The 21425-nt window shown below is 49.1% G+C and overlaps 1 protein-coding gene across 2 annotated transcripts; it reads right to left on the bottom strand.

Annotated features, from left to right (window-relative positions):
* Positions 1-63: 63 nt before the first annotated feature.
* LOC120698817 (E3 ubiquitin-protein ligase KEG-like) lies at positions 64-19803 on the bottom strand. Of its 2 annotated transcripts, XM_039982561.1 has the most exons (16): positions 18725-19803; positions 14882-15229; positions 14576-14806; positions 14251-14376; positions 13841-14174; positions 13610-13767; positions 13263-13420; positions 12949-13070; positions 12706-12840; positions 5890-6014; positions 5577-5681; positions 3773-4006; positions 2630-2963; positions 2063-2251; positions 424-1987; positions 64-167 (listed from the first exon to the last, which is right to left on the bottom strand). In XM_039982561.1, the coding sequence occupies exons 1-15, from the start codon at positions 19462-19464 to the stop codon at positions 431-433; spliced, it is 4896 nt and encodes a 1631-aa protein (XP_039838495.1). In that variant the 5' UTR covers positions 19465-19803; the 3' UTR covers positions 64-167; positions 424-430. The 2 variants fall into 2 exon arrangements, with proteins under 2 accessions (XP_039838495.1, XP_039838494.1); XM_039982560.1 differs by having other exon boundaries at positions 64-1987.
* Between the last annotated feature and the right edge of the window lie 1622 nt (positions 19804-21425).

The raw sequence follows: 21425 nt of genomic DNA, 5'->3' as shown, positions 1-21425 counted from the left end.
AGCTTCCAGTCACTTGTGGGAGATGGGGCAGGCCCAGGCACTCAGCCCACATCGTGCCAGTGCTTATAGCAGCTATCAGCACAGCCGCCAATTAAGTAAAGATACAAGGCCACTATCAATTAAATTAATGTTCAGGTCCGAACCTGTACAATGGTATATATGATACACTGAAACCAAAAAAAGGTGTCAGGCACATAATTATACATGTAAACCAAAGAAAAAAAAACCTAGGTAGTGGTTATCAACTCTATTTCACTATTGCTGTCTCTTTCCATTCCCGGGTTATCAACACAAAATACGCCCCTCCTAGCGACAATAACTATGTGCAACTTGCAACTCCACTGCAGGTTGAGATCTTACTAAATTCTGAAATGCTGCAAAATGGATGGGTGCAAGAAATCAGGTATGGGGTCAAAAGAATACCTCAAGCCTATGAATAAAAGCCATTAGGAGCCTCTGTCAGTGAGGGGGCATCATCGAGAACGATATCAGCAGGGTCCCCGATCCAAAGTCTATCCCTCCACCGAAATTTGATCCTCAGTTTTCCATTTGCATCGACACCTATAACCTCACCTTTGCTGGCATAGGTCTCCATCCCCCAACCCCACCTGGGGGATACAAGACCTGGTCGTATCCGTACTCTATCCCCTTGTTGGAAGGGTCTCACCTTCTCCATTTCCCATGCTTTGCACAACCATAATCTCTCACAGAAGCAGAAAGCAATCCAGAGCTCTCCATCATCAGCCCGGTGGACCACCCCTATGCTGTTGTGGTTCACATCACCCCATTGATATGTTGGGGTCGCAATGGAGTCCTTAACCTTCACCCAGTCCCCGACACAGATTTCCTCCTCTTCCTCCACTTTCTCCACCTCTGCTGGGTCTATCAACCAAGCCCTGGCACCAGCTGGTGTGTGAATCCTTAGTTTCCCATCGGCGTCAATAGATGAGATCGTCCCTATACTCGAATGATTGTGATTAGACCAACCGAATCTTGGCTGGCGGATACCTCCTCTGATTCGAACACGCTGCCCAACAACAAACTTGCTAACTCCTTCAAGCTGGCTAGAAGGCCCTATCCACCTTTCCTGCTCACCACAGAAAGCCACATGAATGGTTCCATCCCAAGCATCACCATGATATCCCACCCCATGCACCACACCAATGCTACCAGGTCTGAGCGATTTCCATTGATCCGCATCGTTCCTCAGCCTAACCCACTCTCCAACCTCAAAGATTTTCTCGATTTCAAGATCTGCAGGATCACCTCTCCACAATCCAGGCACACCGAAGAAGGCAACCCTAACTTCTCCGTCAGCATGTACACCAGCGATTATGCCTCTAGAATCAGGATTTGCATCTCTCCATCCCCATCTAGGCTCTGAAATTCCGGCACGAAACCGAACATGCTGACCAATCTTAAAGGGCTCTACCTTCTCAATGTCTGTGTTATGAGTTAACCATTTCCCATTCCTGAAGCAACCGGCTAGCTCCAAGTAACCAGAGTCCTGAATGCTGTGGACTACTGCAATGCTTATTTTGCCAATACTATTCCAGTCATAAGTAGGTCTGCTCCCAATACTTGGTTTCTGGCGGACCCAGTCTCCAACCTCAAAAGCTGAAAGCCTCTCAGCGTCACCAGGAGCAACCTTCCACAAGCTTTTTCTGCCAGAAACCTTGATATTTAAAGTCCCATCCATGTCAATCCTTGCTATGGCTCCAATGGTTGCTGCAGTTTCATTCAACCATCCAAGGCGTGGCTGAGATATGGAAGGTGATACATGAACCTTTTCCCCTACCTCAAATGGCTGTGCCTTCTCCACGTCTGCAACAGAACAAAGAAAAAGCTTGCTTCTGAAGCAGAAAGCAATACCAGCATCCCCATCATCTTGTAGGCTATGCACTATTCCAATACTATTACGAGTCACATCCTCCCATCCATATTTTGGTGATGGTACCGTTGCTTTGACTCTAACCCAATCACCAACCTGCAAATAGAAAGGGAAGATGAGGATCCAAAGAAATTGAGAACAGCGCCGACACAAATGTTAAGAAGCTTATACCTTAAAGTTCTCGATCTTCTCCATGTCTGACGGATCTGCCTGCCATGGTAAAGCCCGATTAGGAATATCAATGATGAGCAGACCATCACTCTCGATGTCAATTATTTTCCCCACACTGTGATGGGTCTCACCACCCCATGCATATCTGGGCTCTGCAACAGACCGTTTTACACATACTTGGTCGCCAATCTGGAATGATTTTGCAAAATCAAGAGCATCAAACTAAGCAAAACCAGACAGGTCCCAAATGTCACAGAAACACAAATATATGAAAGATTAGTTCCTAATTGTTGTGGAGCCATACTGAATCTAGTTTGAATTGACAGAGAAATAGTGAAACTTTGATGTTATGACTCTTAAAAAGATGTATATAACCAGAAGGATGTAAATAGAAGTGCGGATAAAAGCCACAGCAGTACCGAAGGGACTCTTAGTTGTAAAGGATTGCAAGCACACAACAACAAATGGATCATATTCACTAGTAGATAGCTCAAAAAAAATGTGTGGGAAGCAACTTACAAATAGACCATATATTATATTAAACGGTAGATAATTCAAAAAAATTACCTTGAACGGGTCGACATGTTCGACCTCCTCTGGTTCACACAACCATGGATTGGACAAGTAGCAAAGGCCCAACAGAAGACTGCTATCTGGTCTGATGGAGTATACAATACCAACACTTCCAGGAGTAATAGACTCCATGCCATGTACAGCAACCGTTAGTGAAGGACGAATCCGAACCCAGTTACCAACCTTATATTCTTCAACCCTTTCAATCTCAGCAGGATCAGCTCTCCATCCCCTAGAAGCTCCTGGGAAACCAACCCTCAAGATTCCATCATCGTCAACACAGAGAACCGTCCCAATGCTATCTCGCGACTGACCACGCCATCCAAATCTGACAAGAGGATATTTAACAGTGAACAAAAATGACAATTTCACATGCCATTATGCCAAACAGCTATATACTACAGTTTTTTTTTTCAGACACTTCACACATTATTAGGTTAGCTCAATGATAGTGAACGTGCCATAGAAATCAATCTTAGATGAATGATTACGCCAATATCATTAGCATGCAAATGGCAACTATGTATTCCACGAGTGTTTTAAACTTGACTGTTTGCAGTAGGAAGAAAATGTAACTTCAGTTTTTGTAACAGGTAGAAGCAAAGCACCAGTTGTGGGCTATTATCACTTGAACGGCATAGCAAATGAAGAACTGAATGCATCAGTTTAAATTTATTTTCAACAGCTGAATATAATCAGAGCAGAGACTAACAGGTCTCGTGCAAGTTTTGTTTGACACATAACTGCAAGTTACTAGCAGGATCATTGATCAGTGTCTGTGTAAAACCTAGAACACCAGATTGAAATACATAAAGCATTACGGAATCTATCTGCTGGAACAATCATATGGGCCTTGTTTTTACAGTTACTGATGGAAGACACATGGTATATCTCCAGTGCAGTATACCTGTTTTTTTATATCAGGGTATACTACAGGCCTTTGCTAATGTGGTAATCTCAGCCTCCAGATAAATCATAAAGTGATTCACAAGTTTTGGAACAGACTAATAATCTCAATGTCCAGCAACTAAGGAAAAAACATGTTAACATAATAGGCATTGCTTTATTCACTTCGCAGTGAGGTTTCAGCCACACAGGGTGTAGCATCAAAAGTATGAAGAAATAAACTTGATTTACCTAGGCTCTGAAACATCTGGCTTGAGCTGCACATGTTGGCCCCTATTTAATGGAATGACTTTGATAACTTCACTTGTCAAAACACGTGCTTCTCCAGTACAAAATGACACAACAAGGTGGTCATTGTCTACAATAGATTGGACAAAACCAATGCTCCTGGGTCCTGCACCTTGCCATCCAAAAGCTGGCGAAGTTACATTTCTTCTAAATTTCACCCAATCTGCAACCTCGTATCTGATTACAGCATAAAGCAAATGGATTACTAATACGATTTGCAAATAGCATGACTGAGTTCCTCTTTACTTGCCATCCTAGAATGTGCCGAGTCAACTTTTCCAAATTATATTTTTTGAAATGTCATCAAAACTCAAAAATATCATAATTTGCATAAAATTCCTTTTGCAACATATAATTAGGAAAGGCAATGGTCGACATTGTATATCGGAGGCTGTTAGTCAAAACCAATTTTTTAAAGCGGTAAGGCGAGGCAAGGCGATGCGCCACCGCTCGGACGCCTAGGCGATAAGGCGGTGAGGCGAGGCGACGCCTTATTTACCTGTAAAATACATTCATTTACCTCTAAAACACATATATTTTCCTGTAAAAGAAAAGAAAAAATAGAGGACCACTGGGCCTAAAGTTGGAAAACAGGCCCATCAAATGAGCCCAGCCCAATTTAACCCATTCCCGCCTCCACCTTATCCCAACCCTACCAGGGCTTCAGTCCTCTCCTCCCATCCCGCCGCCTCTGCCTCTCCTCCGACCGCGTCGCCGCTGCTGCTGCCTGCCCGCCTCCTCCTCCTCCCACATCGCAGCCGCCACTGCCTGCCCGCCGCCTCCTCCTCCTCAGCTGCCCCAATCCCCTCTCTCCCGATGCCCCATCTCTCTTCCCCCTCGGATGGAAAAGCCGGTGCGCGCAGGGCGGAGGACGGCGGCCGAAGGCCGGCGGCCGGAGGCCAGCACGTGGCGGAGGACGGCGGCCGGCGCGGGAGGAGGCGGTGACGCCGGCGCGGGCGCGGCGAAGGACGGCGGCCGGCGCGGGAGGAGGCGGTGACGCCGGTGCGAGAGGAGGCGGTTACGCCGGCGCGGGCCCAGCGTCTCTCCCTTCCCTCTCTCCCCTCCAGGTGAGCTATTGCCGCCCGCAGCTTCCTCTATGCCGCTTCCCCTCCCTTCCCTCTCTGCTCTGCGGGCTCAAATCGACCCCGTCGATGTCCAAGGCGGATGCTGGTTAAGCGACCCCAACGCCCAGCTTTTTCTACCGCCTGGACGCCTAGGCGACACCTAGGCGACGCCTTGAAAACAGAGGTCAAAACAGCGTTCAAGATAAATGGAGGTAGTATTGAAGATGCCCAGCTAGAACTTAACTCCATAGCACATAAACATATTGCAAAAATGCAAATAAAATGCATCTTTTGACAAACGTATTAAAGGAAAAAAATATGAACAAATTACAGTTCCATACAGCGACCTCTGACCAATTGGGCCCTGCTGTAAGTGATACATGGTAATACTCAATGTCACGTGGACCAGATAAATCATCATATAACCTGCTGGCTGACAAGACGAATTTGTGGGGTGGAGCAAACACCCCTTAGTACCCTTTGGTGTCATGCGGGTGACAGCAAATTGTTTGGCCCACATGATGGCATCATTGCAAACAGAAATAACTGTATAGCGCACACAGATGGGCCTGCCGATTGGTCAGAGTATGTCGTCTACAATGAAAACTTGCTAAAAGTATGGTTTAACCATACTTGTAGTTTCGGAAATTTACTCGAAAAGCAACGCAGCACAAGTTCCTTACATGGTTGGGGAGAGATGAACTCCTTTATCTTCAAGTGTTTCCATCAATTCTTCATAAATCCATTCTCGTGGAAGCCTCTCAAGAAAATCTCTTAGTGTCCAGCCTCTGTAATTTATAGGGATATTGTTCGACTTGTTAGCATATAAACCATGGAACTTCTTCATTCGCACAACTAAAATTCAAACAGCATCACAAAGAAAAGGTTTTAACTAAAAGAAATGTTAAGCAATAATCATATTTCATCTCATGATGCTTGCTGTTTCCTTTGGAATCACTTTTTTTTGGATAGTTGATTTCCTTATAAGTTCCTTACCGGTGGTTTCTCACATCAACAGCTGGTGACGGCTGTTGTAGCATTTGAACAATCCAAGTCAGGTTTTCACGTATCATTTTTGCTGCATCAGCAGCTATGTGAAAAGCATTGTCACCATCATCATCCTGATAACCAAATAGCACAACAATTAAATATATAAAAATAATTTGGTTCTGACATAGCATAGAGGTAGTACCAGGTTGTGTAAAATGGTAAAGGTGCACCAAAAATGGTATAAACAATCAGTCCTGTGTAACATAACTACAGACCTGAAAAGGTTCAAGATAACATGTTGGAGTATATTGAGCCCTTGTGTATAGAGGCCCATCTAGAGGCCCATGTGTAGGTACTATATATACCCACCCTTCTAGGGTTGGAGGAATACAAGTATTATTCTCTCCAATATGGTATCAGACGCCTAGCTCTCTTCTCCTCCCACCAGCCGGCGGCGCCACCGCCGCCGGCACCATGGCCGGACGGCCGCCGCCGCCGCCCCTCCCTTCCCTCTCTTCCTTCCCTCTCCTCTCTTCCTTTCCCTCCCCTGTTCTGGGCGCCGTTTCCCCTGCGCCTGTGCCTTGCGCGGCGTCGGGCGTCGCCTGGATGGCCGCGCCGCCCCTGCCGCCGGCCCTTGCCGCCGCCCCTTGGCGCGCGCTGCAGCCGGCCGCGGCGCCCCTGCCTGGCCGCGCGTGGCCGCCCCTGCTTCCTCCTGCCGGGCCGGCCGCCAGCTCCCCTGCTCGTGTGGCCGTCGCTCCGCCGCTCCCCTCTCCGCCTGGCGCACTACTTGCGCCGCCGCCACTGCCTAGGGGCCCTGCCCCCTGGGCACTGTCGCCACCCAGGGGCGGGACCCCTTCTCCTGTGCCGCCGCCGCCCAGGGGCGCCGCCCAGGGGCGCCGCCCAAGCCCCTGCGCTGCTGCTCCCCTGGGCGGCGCCCCCTCCCTGCCCTGCGCCCTCCACTGGGCCGCCCCACCCGACCCAGATGTAGGCTCATGGGCCTCGGGCTGGGGGGTAGGCCAGGGCCAGGGCCTGGGCAGCCCGGCTCTGGCTTCCGCCGCCGCGGCCCCCGCCCTGCATGTGCCGCCGCCGGTTCCCGCCCCGCCCCTGCAGGATCTCGCCGCCGCCTCCGCGGGCGCGGGTGCGATGGGTGCCGCGGGCGCGCGGGGCGTCCAGCTGCATTCGCTGCAGCTGCAGCCCGGGCTGCAGCGGCCTCCTTCCTCTCCTCTGCTGCTGGCGCCAGATCCGCCCCTGGCGCCGCGCCTCCTGGCGCCCCACCGGCCTGGCGCGACCCGACCGCCGCAGGCCCCGTGGAGGCGCAACTGCCGTGCTCCTTGCAGACCGCAAGTGCTGCTGCTCCGGGGCCTCTGCAGTTGCCCCTGCAGCCTCCCTGCAGGACGGGCGGCCAGCCTCGTGTGGCGCAGGGGACGCACCGCCGCCAGGGCCGCCTTCCCCGTGGGCCTCCGCCCCCTGGGCTGCTGCCGCCCCTGCTCACGGCGTGGCGTGGCCCCAGGGCGCGTGTGCCTCCGCTGGCCACACGCTGCCCCCTGGCGCTCCTCTGCTCCAGGGCGCGCCCACCGTGCAGGCCGCGCGGGCGCCCGCCGCCGCCGCCGCCTTTGTTGCCACCGCCGCCTACCTCGCCGCAGCGCAGGCCGTTGCGCCCAGGGACTCCGCGCGAGCCACAGCCTCCCTCGCCGCCGCGTGGCCTGCATTCGGGATGCCCCCCGCGGCCGCGCCGTTCGCAGCCAACGCCTTCAGCGGGCAGCCGATCGCCGCCGGTGCTGCTACTGCCGGAGCTGCTCCCCTGTTCGCGCAATCCTTCAGCGCCATGGGGCGGGCGCCACCGGTCAGCACCGAGTGGATCGCCGACTCGGGTGCCTCCTTCCACACCACCCCACATACCGGTATCTTCTCTTCTGTCCGACCCTCAAACCCCTCTTGTCCTTCCATCATGGTTGGTGACGGATCTTGCCTTCCTGTCACCGCCGTGGGTTCTGCTCCTGGCTCTTTTCGTCTTCCCAATGTACTTGTTGCTCCTCAGATGGTTCATAACCTTCTTTCCATTCGTCAGTTTACAGCTGACAATTCTTGTTCCATCGAGTTTGATTCTTCTGGCCTCACTGTAAAGGATTTGGCCTCCCGGCGTCCGCTACTCCGGTGTGACAGCACGGGGCCCCTTTACACCCTTCGCCTTCCTTCTTCCGCTGCTCCACTCTCGTATTCTTCTTCGCCCTGGCCGTCTTGGTCTGCCGCTTTTGCCGCGACGCCGTCTTCCACCACCTGGCACCGCCGTCTTGGTCACCCTGGCCGCGACGTTCTGGCTCAGCTCGGCCGTAGTACTGATGTTCCTGGTACTAGGGCTCCCGCTCAGCCCCTCTGCCATGCGTGCCAGCTCGGTCGTCATGTTCGGCTCCCTTTTTCCTCTTCTTCGCATGCGACGCATGCATTCGACCTTGTTCACTGTGACCTGTGGACCTCCCCTGTACTAAGCCTCTCTGGCTACAAGTACTATCTGGTGGTGGTCGACGACTTCTCGCACTACTCTTGGACGTTTCCTTTGCGCGCCAAGTCTGAGACCTTCCCCACCCTCCTCCACTTCTTTGCCTGGGTGTCCACTCAGTTCGGCCTCACCGTTAAGGCCGTCCAGTGTGACAACGGGCGGGAGTTTGACAACTCCACCTCCCGTTCCTTCTTCCTGTCTCGGGGTGTTCAGCTACGTATGTCTTGTCCGTATACCTCTCCTCAGAACGGCAAGGCTGAGCGGATGATTCGCACGACGAACGACGTCGTGCGCACCCTTTTGATCCAGGCTTCTCTGCCCCCGCGCTTCTGGGCTGAGAGCCTCCACACCGCCACATACCTGCTCAACCGTCTTCCGTCCACTGCTTCTCCTGCTCCCACTCCACACCACGCTCTTTTCGGTACCCCTCCTCGCTACGACCACCTTCGGGTTTTCGGGTGTGCGTGTTACCCTAACACCTCCGCCACCGCTACTCACAAGCTGGCGCCCCGATCGACTTGTTGTGTGTTCCTTGGGTACTCCCCTGACCACAAGGGGTACCGATGCTTTGACCTCACCTCTCGCCGCGTTCTGATCTCCCGATACGTCGTCTTTGACGAGTCGGATTTCCCCTACTCCACCTCTTCCACACCTTCTCCTGACCCTGAGCTGGCGTCCCTGTTTCCGACTGACCCGGTGGTCCAGCCACCGTTACCTGTCTGTCCTTTTCCTGCAGGTTTTCTCGGCGCGCCGGCACCACTTCCGGTGATCCCTGCTGCGCCGAGCGCGGCCCAGGTGCCCGCAGTCGCGCCACGCGCGGCCCCCGGACCTCCGGTCGTGCCGCGCGTGGCCCCGGTGTCTCCCGCTGCGCCACGCGAGGCTCCGGTGCCTTTCCCTGCCCCTGCGCGGTACGCTCAGCCAGTGCAGGTGTACCGGCGTCGCTCGGCGCCGACCTTGGCGCCGCGGCGGTACGCTGAGCCGGTGCAGGTGTACCAGCGCCGTTCGGCGACGACACCGGCGCTGCCTCCTGCTCCGGAGGCTCCTGCGACGCCGACACCGGAGCCGTCGCCGCCGCCGCCTCCTCAGGCTCCCCTTCGAGCCGCGCCGGAGGTGTACCACCCGCCAGTCGTCCATCGGGATCCTCGGCATATCCATCCCATGGTGACTCGGCGGATGGCGTCTCAGGCCGCGACTCTCTCCGCCACCGAGGGAGAGCCGCGGGTCTCTCCGGTACCCTCCTCTGTCCGCGACGCCTTGGCGGATCCTCACTGGCGTCGTGCGATGGAAGAGGAGTATGCAGCTCTTCTTGCCAACCAGACGTGGGACCTCGTGCCGCGTCCGTCTGGTGGCAATGTGGTGACTGGCAAGTGGATCTGGACGCATAAGCGTCGGGCTGATGGCACACTGGAGCGCTACAAGGTTCGCTGGGTTCTCCGGGGGTTCACTCAGCGGCCTGGAGTGGACTATGATGAGACCTTCAGCCCGGTCGTGAAGCCCGCTACAGTGCGCACGGTCCTCTCGCTTGCGCTCTCGCGCTCGTGGCCTGTGCACCAGCTGGACGTGAAGAATGCGTTTCTTCACGGCACTCTGTCAGAGACTGTCTACTGCTCTCAGCCAGCGGGCTTTGTGGACTCGAGTCGTCCGGACATGGTCTGCCGGCTCAACAAGTCTCTCTATGGACTGAAGCAGGCTCCTCGGACTTGGTACTCTCGATTCGCCACGTTCTTGATGACACTGGGGTTCACCGAGGCCAAGTCTGACACGTCTCTCTTCATCTACCGCCATGGTGATGAGACTGCCTATCTGTTGCTATATGTCGACGACATTGTGCTCACAGCTTCCAGTCAGCAGTTGCTTCAGAGTGTCATCTCCTCTCTGCAGCAGGAGTTCGCTATGAAGGATCTCGGTCAGCTCCACCACTTCTTGGGCGTCACTGTTGAGCCTCGCCCGTCTGGTCTTCTCCTTCACCAGCGGCAGTACGCCCTCGATATTCTGGAGTGAGCTGGGATGACTGATTGCAAGCCCTGCTCCACTCCAGTCGACACTCAGGCGAAGCTGTCTGCTGATCTGGGTGATCCGGTGGATGATCCTACTGCCTACCGGAGTCTGGCCGGCGCTTTGCAGTACCTCACATTCACCAGGCCGGATCTCACCTACGCTGTTTAGCAGGTCTGTCTCCATATGCATGATCCCCGGGAGTCACACCTTGCTGCGCTGAAGCGTCTCCTCCGGTACGTCCGTGGCACTGTGGACCTCGGCCTGGTACTTCACCGCTCGTCCTCTGCTGAGCTGATGGTCTACACCGACGCTGACTGGGCTGGCTGCCCGGACACTCGTCGCTCCACCTCCGGCTACGCCGTCTTCCTGGACGTCAACCTAGTCTCCTGGTCGTCCAAGCGGCAGCCGGTTGTCTCCCGCTCCAGTGCCGAGGCGGAGTACCGGGCTGTCGCTAACGGCGTAGCGGAGGCGTCCTGGCTGCGACAGCTCTTGGCGGAGCTCCACAGCCCGCTCGCCAAGAGCACGCTCGTCTACTGCGACAACGTCAGCGCCGTGTATCTCTCCACCAAGGCACCAACCCCGTCCAGCATCAGCGGACGAAGCACGTGGAGATCGACCTACACTTCGTGCGCGACAGAGTCGCCATCGGCAATGTTCGGGTCCTCCATGTCCCGACTACCTCCCAGTTTGCTGACATCTTCACCAAGGGGCTGCCCTCGTCGACCTTCTCGGAGTTTCGATCCAACCTCAACGTAGCCGGTGGCTAGTTGTGGCTGCGGGGGGTATTAGCCCTTTTGTGCTCCTCTTGTACTCTCATCGAGTCCAGTCTTGAACACCGCTGCGTCGGTTGTTCAGACTGCGGGGGGGGGGGGGGGGTGTTAGCTTTCTTGTTGTCCAGTCTTGAACACCGCTGCGCCGGTAGTTCAGACTGCGGGGGGTGTTGGAGTATATTGAGCCCTTATGTATAGAGGCTCATCTAGAGGCCCATGTGTAGGTACTATATATACCCACCCTTCTAGGGTTGGAGGAATACAAGTATTATTCTCTCCAATATAACCGAAAAAAATGAAATGAAAGAAACCATACAGAAGACCAACATTAAGGCCTTCCTAGAAAAAGGTCTCAGTACATCCAAATTCTTTTTTGGGTGGTCATAGCACCAATCATCTTGACTTCTGAGCAGAACACCAATGAATATTACTGAGTAATTTAGGAGGTCCAACTGATTTTGCAGGTTAGTTATTAATTTAGCAGCTAAACATTTTCTAAGCATCCATATGCCCACTATTAAGATGATCCATTTTAGTCTGTAGATCGTTAGATCATGAATAGTCTATTTCCAACACTTAAACATGGTCTTATAGTTATAGTCTAGTCTCTTGTGCTCTTGAGAACATTTCAAGAATTGGAGGTATCCATCATGAATAATCATCTAGCCATGGGTTGCTGGAACCCAGTGGTTGAATGCTTGATTGGGATAAAATGGGATAATGCAGTTGATCTTTATATGTCTCCAGGGTGCAGGAGGACTAGGAACTTCATGAAGCCCAATATTTGTTGGCACATTTAGTTTCAGACAAATCAGTACATTTGAGACAGAGCATCTTCTAATAGCTAGGTTTATTTGAGAAACACTGGTTAGAGGCTGCAAAACTACTTCACCTCCTCCCTTTATAGAGGCTGATGTAACCCAATTGTTGGGATGAATTGTATCCCTTATATTTTTTCTTTCCTTTTGTTTTTTTATCCGGTAAACTGTCTTTTGTACAATTGATTTCCTTTTAAATGTATCAGCTAGGTCTTCCAGAAATAATATCAGCCAAAAACTTAAACATATATGTGATTGGCTGGATACAGAAATAGCACGGCAAAACAAAATTCCATTACAAGTACCTATGCAAAAGTAGGACACAATGCCAACTGACCATGAAAACCATAGCATTTGAGTAGATTATAATCACGGAAACCATATTGCATATTTACATTCATAAAGGATACCAAAAAATAAATGTGACAGACAGTAATCATTCATACATTTATAGGTTTATGGTATATTTTAAGTTCCTACTGAAACTCTGCACTAGATAAAAACATATGGTGCCAAGAACAAAAGAACTCAAAGAACATGAACTTCGTTCAGTACAAAGTAAATCATAAATAAGTGAATCAGAATTATTACAAGGAGGTTCAGCATAACTCCCAATTAGTAGCACTACTGTATATTTCCTAATATTTACTTGCACAAGAGTATTTTCAACTTGGCTTCCAAAATTACCCAGTGCTATGTACAAAAATTATATGAAAAAACGGGCAGCAAGACAGCAAACCTGTATGTTGCAGTTTGCTCCAGCTGCCAAAAGCAAGCCAACGCACGAGTTTGCACCTCTGTTAAGTGCAACATGGAGTGGGGTTGTATTTTGAGCATTTCTTATATTTACATCAACTCCTGCTTCCAGTATGATCTGCCATTAAAAAGATAACACAAACAAGTCTTGTTATCATATGTAAGCAGAAACAGAAGAGAAGAGTAGGGGGGAAATCAATTCACCAGACAGCCTTTAGCCCTTTACCTTAACCAGTTCCACATCATCAATCATTGCTGCAGTATGTAATGCAGTTCTGCAGTGTGGATCATCTTGTGCTGTAGGATCAGCACCAGCAGCGAGCAAAATTCTTACTAACTCTCTACCCTCTGGTAAATGTAAGTCAATAGTAGTATTAGAACAAATCAAGATTTGCAGTAGACAAAAGAACAGGATTGTCCAAAGATCCAAGACCTGATGGAACTGTACAAGCAGATTATCCCATGGTGTTATAACCAAACAGAACTATAAAAGTTTGTCTTTGTATCTGCCGAAGGTAATAGAAGCAAAACCATAATTACCTTTCTCGTGCTCCTTTTTAAGAGCTGCTGCCATGCATAAAGCTGTCCCAACAGGGCTGGGTACATCAATTGCTTCTGCAATCTCCTCTAAAGATGCAACTTCAACCCATCTTCTAACCACAGCCGTGTTCCATGTTTCGATACATAGATGCAATGGCCTGTTCATCATAAGAGTGAAATGTCACTAAAAGAAAATAATTAGACAGATAAAACATGCAAATGGAAAAGACTTAATGCAGCCATAGCTTAAATGAGTTTTTTTAAAAAAAAGTGGCAGATGAGCAATAAAAAACATAATAATAGAAGTTGATTCTCTAGGTTGGCCCTTCCACTAGGAAACTTCTTACGTTTTATGATGAGAATTTGGTACGCCCATCGATCTGCAGCCTCCATTTTCCAGTATGACAATAGCACAATCAGTATATCTCCTGGCCACAGCAATATGCAGGACAGATTCACCTTCTCCATCTACTGCATTAGGATCAGCTCCAGCCATCAGCAGTTCCTGCATACACACGCAAAATCTAAAAATAGGAACCAGCAAGCTCAAACAGTATGAGACGAGCATGATGACATACTTGCATGCACTCCGGTTGACCATGATGGGCACAGACATGGGCAAGGGTAGGACCCAGGCCTTCTCTAAGCCTAGAATTGATACTAGCAGACCTGCTTACAAGTGCACGAACACATCGAGGAGAGCCAGCAGCCAAAGCAAAAACTATAGGAGGGTCTTCATCCTTGTCTAATATGTCTACATTCTCTTGGTAAGCCACAATAGCTTCCACAAGCTCTGCTGAGCCTCGGCGGCATGCTAAATGTAAGGCAGTGTGCCCATCTGTATTTTGTGCTTCTAAGAGAGAACGAATTAAACTACCATTTCTCTCCGATGCGGCCTTTGCAAGTAGATCCCTGGTATTTACAAAAGGTTTAGTGTGAAACAGTATGCGATGTATGTACAGCTATACAAGTTTTGCCAAGGACAAACCTAACACCAGCAGCATCTCCTTCACATACAAGATGGTGTAAGGCATTTGGATTATCATGAACCATCTCCAGGATGGAGGTTGTTGGAGGTTCTATGCCATTGGGCAAGCTTTCATTTGTGAAATCACTGCAGACACAGGTAACTAAGTCAAAACTTAAGTTGGGAAAATGTGTGTTTCTAGTTGAAGATGAAAGAATCTTTTTAGGAATAATTAACTTGAATATATTTCACTATTTGATGCTACACTTTAGGGTAAGATTCTCCAAAGCTTTTAGCTTCCATGTATTTTCACAATAAGTAATACAAAGGCAGATAAAGAAATTACTTCTCAGAACTAGCAGGTGGGCTCCGTGGTATGTCCAGAAGATGTCGGAGAAAAGTTTTTAGCATGTCCTGGAAAGATGGTCTTCTTGAAGCTCGGAACTGCAAACAATCACCAATCATCTTCCACAACTCCCCAGGAAGTCCTACACCTACTACTCTTGAATATTGAGGTGGTGGCTTCTTCTCTTTCACAACAGACTTACAGATTTCCTCCGCGCTTAGTCCAGCCCATCTGCATTTCAAGAGCATCTAACCACAGCATTCACAAAAAATTATGGATAACAAATGAAATAATTATGCCACTTACGGTACAGCACCAGTACACATTTCCACAAGTGTGCAACCGAAACTCCATGCATCTGACTCTGGAGATATGCCATTTGCACTATCCCAAAACATATTCAATGACTTCTTCAATGGTCCCCATGCCTCCGGAGCTGTATAATTGGGGCTAAGCAGTGTAGCATCAATGCCAGCACTGGAGTCATCAGGTCCTCTCCTACTAGTAAGATTCTTCAGAATTGCTGAAAGACCATAATCTGAAACGACAGCATGTCCACTTGCATCCAAAAGAATGTTTGATGGCTTTATGCTCATACAAACAATACCCGCTGCATGAAGTTCTGCTACTCCACGGGCAATATCTGCTCCATACCTGCAGCAGGTACATGAAAAGAAACCATTAGTGGATCCACATAGTTGAATAACAAAAGGATAATCGATCACAGCGACACTGGTTAAGAATGCTAGGAATTGTTAAAATGTACTGCATGGTGACAACAAAATAGACTTATTCACAAAGCTCAGACTCGTTCAAAGGCAGAAAAAAATAAATGAATATGAATGTTATTGCAAGATAACTAATTCTACTAATTTTCCATGCACTCACAATGAAAATAAAAATCCACAGGTAGCTTCAGTGTACACTTGGGGGACTTTGTTGCTTACTTAGGGATAGAGCTCACTGGGTATTAAAATGCTACAAGTTTCAGCATATTGTATTCATATGATTTTGTCCATCAGCTGTTGACAGATTATAAAAGCTTTCATCAAATGTACTACAGCAATACTGCATACTCAAAGCAAGTTTACACAGTTAGCTTGACAGTATAGGAATGAAGTTGACCACCGTAGTGATTCTTTTTAGCCTACCTCAATTTGTTTGTGTTTAAACGGCTTGTTGTTGTTGATGTTGTTTTTCATTCTTCCATCATAGGTTTTTGAGACAAATTGTCAGCAAAGCTAACTCAACTAGCTTAGGACATTAACTAATCTTCCACAATTTTGGCCAGTGATATAAGGCACACTGATTTCGAGTACCAGAGTATCACTACCTGTAGGGAAAATGGCCTCTTATGCCACTTTTCAATATAATGTTTTGGTGATTGATATAGACAACACAACACTTGGACTAATGCGATTGTTTAGATGATATCCTCAGGCTTTTAGGTTCAAGTGATGACAAATAGAAGGAAGGCGAAGCTAGGCCCGAAGGATAAGAATTGAAGAGACCGTGAAGAAATCAAGTCAAAACAAACAAGACAGAGACAATTTGTTATCACCGGTTAAACCGATGATGAGCAAATTGCACTCACCGGTGCAATGGACCCAGAAGCTGAGGCTAGGGTTTTGCGTCGGTTAAACCGACGATAAAGAAAAGACATACGTCGGTGCAATGACTGAAGTGAAGTCAGACACAGAGGGACACTGGTTGAACCGGTGATGAAAGAAAAGTGAACGTCGGTGTAATTGTCCAGAGAGTTGGTTTTTCGGGAATCAGGGGACAGTTACATTCACCGGTTAAACCGACGATACGTCGGTTGATTGCCCGTACAAGTAACGGATAGTTTTTCAGTGGGCAGTTTATATTCACCGGTTGAACCGACGATGGCTATTGGAGGAGCGTCGGTTTAACCGGCGTTACGTACTTTTTCTGTCAGCTTTCCTCCAACGGCTCTTTTGGGGTATGTGGCTATATATACCCCCAAGGCCGGGTCATTTGGAGAGGTTGGAGACTCTGGAAGTTCTATTGAAGATCAACATCAACTCCATCCGCCATATTGAGCTTAGTGCCACATTCAAGCTTAGAATAGCTTAGTGCAAGTGTGAGCTTGAGAAGCTTAGTGCTTGGGAGGACTTGATCTTGCGAGATCAATCTTGAGCAAAGTCTTGCTGCGGCAAGCAACCGTGTACTCGTCGTGTGACCCTCCGACTTAGTGTGGAGAGGCAATGACACTTTGTGCGGGGAAAGAGACCCCTCTTGGTGAGAAGCTCCGATAGTGAAGACGGTGACGTTGGTGACGCTTCGAGAGAGACGGTGGCGGTGGCCTTGTCTTGGTGACTTGGCGTCACTTAGCCTTTGCTTGCCGGAAGCCTTGGTGGCGAACGCAAGATGGTGATCAAGCGAAGAGACTCGGCATCACACTTGTTCTTGGTGGACAAGTGGCTGTGGACGTAAGGAGGGACTTGGTGTCCTAACCGAACCACGTTAAATCATGTGTCTTGGTGTCTTCACGGGAGTTTGCATATTCTCTCCCTTATCTCTTTACTTACCGTATTACGTTTCCGCATTTACTCTATCTTGCGTGCCTTTACTTTCCTAGTTAGTTTGATTAGGATTGCTGTAGGTTGCAAGTCTTTTGGGGTAAGTAGAGAGTAGCATAGATAAATCTTAGTTATAACTAGCATGTGTAGGACGTGTTAGGTTTATCTTATACAAGTAGATTGAGCCCTAGGTTAGAAAGCGAATTAGCGACCCTATTCACCCCCTCCCCCTCTAGGGTCGGACACCCCGGTGATTGTTACACTACCACACTGTTATGTTGATTGTGAACTTTCACAGTTCAAATGTACTCTGAATCGGAAAATGCTCCCTGTGCTATAAGGAAATCCAATATCTAAGAAAGTGAAATAGGACAGGCTTCCATATTAGGGGAAAGTAATGAATTAGCATATAATGACATGCAATTGAGTATTGCCAAAACTAAACTACAATGTAGTTATCACCTGATAAACAGTTAGCTGTATAGAAAATCTTGAAACATGAACTGTTGTTAATATGGATGGCAATCACCATGACATATTGGTTAAATTGCCCTTGCTAACATATAGGAGGAAATCCAACAACAGCCAAAATACAGAAATGGCCTCCTTTGCGCAGAAATATAACATAGAATCTTTGAATTGGAGTTAGAGCTGACGATGATGGTCTCATTGGTGGGAGTTTTGCTTCAGGGCTTCCATTCAAAAGATCATATCAGTCTGGTGGAGAAATGTTAAATGTGCCAGGCTATGTTTTTAAAGCGGTAAGGCGAGGCGAGGCGATCCACCACCGCCTTATCGCCTAGGCGATGCCTAGGCGGGCTAAGGCGAGACCTTAAGCAAGGCGAGACCTTAAGCAAGGCGAGCCGCCACCGCCTTGTCGCCTAGGCGACGCCTTGAAAACAGACTGCCAGCGCCTAATGTTGCTGGGAAAATCATGGCACTTCATGAGTTGTGCATTATTATAGAAATTTTACTCATAAGAATGCAAGCCATAGGGACTTTAATGTCCTCGGCTTATACAAGCATTGTAGTTGTTCTGTGAACTGATAATAGACAAAACTGAAGCTGCACAGCTTAGCAACTTGATGGTAATTGACCCAGCAAATAAATGGCAATCCAAGTTATGTAATTCACAAAATATGTTGCGCAGAAATATCAACCAATATGATGAGCATTAGTCGTGATCAAGTTTACCTTCTTCGAAATCCTTACGCTATAACACGACAACGAACAGAAGACAAAAGCAAACAACGAAGCTAGCAGCACTCATCGAGCCATAACCAGACACGTAGCCATATCAAAGACCCAATGAGATCAAACTGTGTAACGCCATTATTCAAGAGGCTACTTTACAAGTCATGAATCAAGCTACCATACTACCAGTCCACAATTTGACACCTTTAGTGAACGTTCTGCAACTCATGCTTCTTACTGAGTAGAAGGTTCAAAAGTTCATCTGAACATGTGTATTAACAACGTGATGTTGCAATTTGATCCATATTTGCAGCACTGCCATTTCCAGCACGGCAGCTATCAATGGTGAGAACGCAGCAGAAATAAACTACTCAGTACTACTAAATATCCAAGTTTAGATGCAATGCCACACCTGAGAATCTGCTCCAGCGTGAGTCGTCCACCATTCTGCCGCATCTCCGCCTGCACAGACCCTACATATCGATCCATCACGAAGCAGAGGTGGCCACCGACCCTGACGGCGCCATGGAAGGTGCACACGTTCCGGCACCATGTGGAGGCACGCCTCAGCCGCTCCACCTCCTCTTGAACCCCCTCGAGCCCGTCTCCTGCAGCCACGGGCACCCTCTTCACCGCCACCTGATGCTTGCACCGCTTGGCCCCGCCGCCGGCGCCACTGCAGCGACGGGACAGCGTGCCGGCCCACACCTCCTGCCCGGCGGGCCCGGGAGGGCCGCTCCCGATGCGGCGCGCGAGCTTGAGGTCCGGGTGCGAGGCGAGGTCGAACGAGCTGCATCCGGGCGGCGCGGCAGCGGGCGCGGGCGCGGGGCGGCGGCTGGGGCGCGCGAAGAAGTCGTCCTCGTCGTCGGAGCCGTCGGAGGACGACCCCGAGTCGGAGTGGAGGAAGGAGGGGGACGAGGGGGACGCAGAGAGGAGCGAGAGGATCGGGAAGTTCTTCCGCAGCGCGGAGACGGAGTTGCCGACGGCGGTCAGGTGGCGGCACCGCGGGCACGGCAGCGTGGCGCCGGGGGCGGCCGCGAGCATGCGGGAGAGGCACGCGCGGCAGAAGCCGTGGCCGCAGTGGAGGAGCAGCGGCGTCCGCTCGTCCTCGTCGTACCGGACGTTGCACAGCGAGCAGCACGGCACCCGCATCGCGCCCGGCGCCGATGGGTCCCGGGCGGCGCGGCGCGGTGCCCTAGGGCGCGGGGTGGGGGGAGGAAGCTGCAAGGCGAGGAGAAGGGGTTAGATCTGGGCGTCGGGGTGGGGGGTTTGGGGAGGGAGACGGGCGAGGAGCGTGGGATTTTCTGAGAGGAATGGCAGAGGGGGGTTGGTGGTGATGCGGTGGGAGCGAGCCTCCTCTGCTGGGAGGGAGAGGGACGACAAGCAAGCGCGGCGCGTTGCCTGCTTCCTGCTCCTCTCCCTGCTCCGCCCACCTTTTCGTGCGCTCGGAACGGAGGTACGGCGCTGCCGCGTGTGTTCGGCGGTGGTAGCGAGTGCTGACGGTTCTCATGAGCTCACCCGGGATTTCAGCATTGTTGATCGCGGCTTTGCATAGTGTCGACCGAAAAAAAAACTTGGTAACTTTCTGGGAAACACGGTGGGAACACGCCATTATTAGTATCTTAATGAATAAATTATTTAAAACAATAATAGTACGAACATGATTATAATTCAAGGGTCCAAGATTAGGACCAGAATAAGCTAAGGCTGCGTTTGGAAGTTGGCTTTCCGCTGGAGGAATTGCATTGGATTATGAATGCCAAAGCTGACTGGAAATGGAAATGGATTACAATGCCAATGCTGCTGTTTGGATGCATATGTAATGGGTAGCTGGAATCAAGGGTAGCAACCAATTCCAATTCTTGTTTGGATGCACAAACCTATGAATTGTATACCTCAAAGAGTTTGAATAAGATATCATGCTGTACATGTATAGTTTGAATAAAATATCATGCTGTACATGTATGAAAATTTAGTTTCCATAACTTTTACGTATATGATGTAATGTTTATAAAAATATATTGTGACAGTAATATTAAAATAGCAAAAAAATTCTGAAAATAATTAAAAATAGTACGTATATCATGAGAAAATAAGACAAAAATAATGACAACAGTAATATAGCACCAGCCATTATAATGATAAAAACATGACAACAATAATCCAAGTTTATCACAAGAACCGTACAGATAACATATCACAATATATAGTTTTTGTCCATCACAACAGATAGTTTTGGTCCATCACAATATGAAACACCTACTTAGGATAACAAGTTCTTAAGCCCTAAATAATACAACATATAGTTTTTGTCCATCACAACATGAAACACCTACTTAGAATAACAAGTTCTTAAGCTCTAAATAATAACCACCATACAGTACCACCCTCAATTGCCATTCTTTTAGTTCAACAACAAGAGTCATTCCTTCCTCATGTCCATGGGGAGTTCCAGGAGCGCTTGGAATAAGCGTTCATTAAGGATGAACTTACCATAAGATTTTAGCATGTCAGATCTAGCCAAATCAGGTACCATTTGAAGTGTTGCAAGGATCTCAGCAAGAGAAGTAACACTAGGTACACATGACACCCATCCAGTGCTCCAAGTGCATTGCCAAACCACTTCCATTTGTAATCATCAGGTGGTTGAATAGAAGGATCAGGAAGCTTAATGAACTCCGCACTTAGAGATAGGATAGCAGTCAACACATCAGAAAAGTGCCTATTGATAGTCTCTAAAGAACGCTTGTAATCTGAACGAAGCAACCTCAATTTTAGACCATGTCCAACTACTAGCAAGAACATAGCAACATTTTCTTCCACACTAACATATACACTGTCACACAGACCACACCTTTCCCGCAATATGGCACACAAATCATGGAAGTTTCTTTTAGTCAAACGCAACTTATCGTAGCATGTAACATCAGACCGATCATACATCTCCTTAAGCAAATACTTCCTATAATTGTGCAACTGCTCATCACTGCTAAAGCACCCTACACCCCTTGGTGCCCTCTGTGAACTAAGATATGCAAGCCCAAGAACCACTGACTCAAAGTATAGTTTTGTCAACACAATCCTTCTCTTCTTTCTTCTTTCATTTTCTTCAG

The sequence above is a fragment of the Panicum virgatum genome, chromosome 3K (assembly GCF_016808335.1).
Source record: "Panicum virgatum strain AP13 chromosome 3K, P.virgatum_v5, whole genome shotgun sequence".
NCBI classification, from domain to species: Eukaryota; Viridiplantae; Streptophyta; class Magnoliopsida; order Poales; family Poaceae; genus Panicum; species Panicum virgatum.
Note: the sequence above shows the minus strand (reverse complement) of the source record. Positions and strands in the feature narration are given on the sequence as shown.

Coding starts and splice junctions, on each gene's coding strand:
- LOC120698817 (XM_039982560.1), bottom strand. CDS start 19,464: ATGCGGGTGCCGTGCTGCTCGCTGTGCAACGTCCGGTACGACGAGGAC. Junction 12,841..12,948: donor ATGATGTGGAACTGGTTAAG/GTAAAGGGCTAA, acceptor TTTTAATGGCAG/ATCATACTGGAAGCAGGAGT. Junction 6,015..12,705: donor GAGCAAACTGCAACATACAG/GTTTGCTGTCTT, acceptor TTTGGTTATCAG/GATGATGATGGTGACAATGC.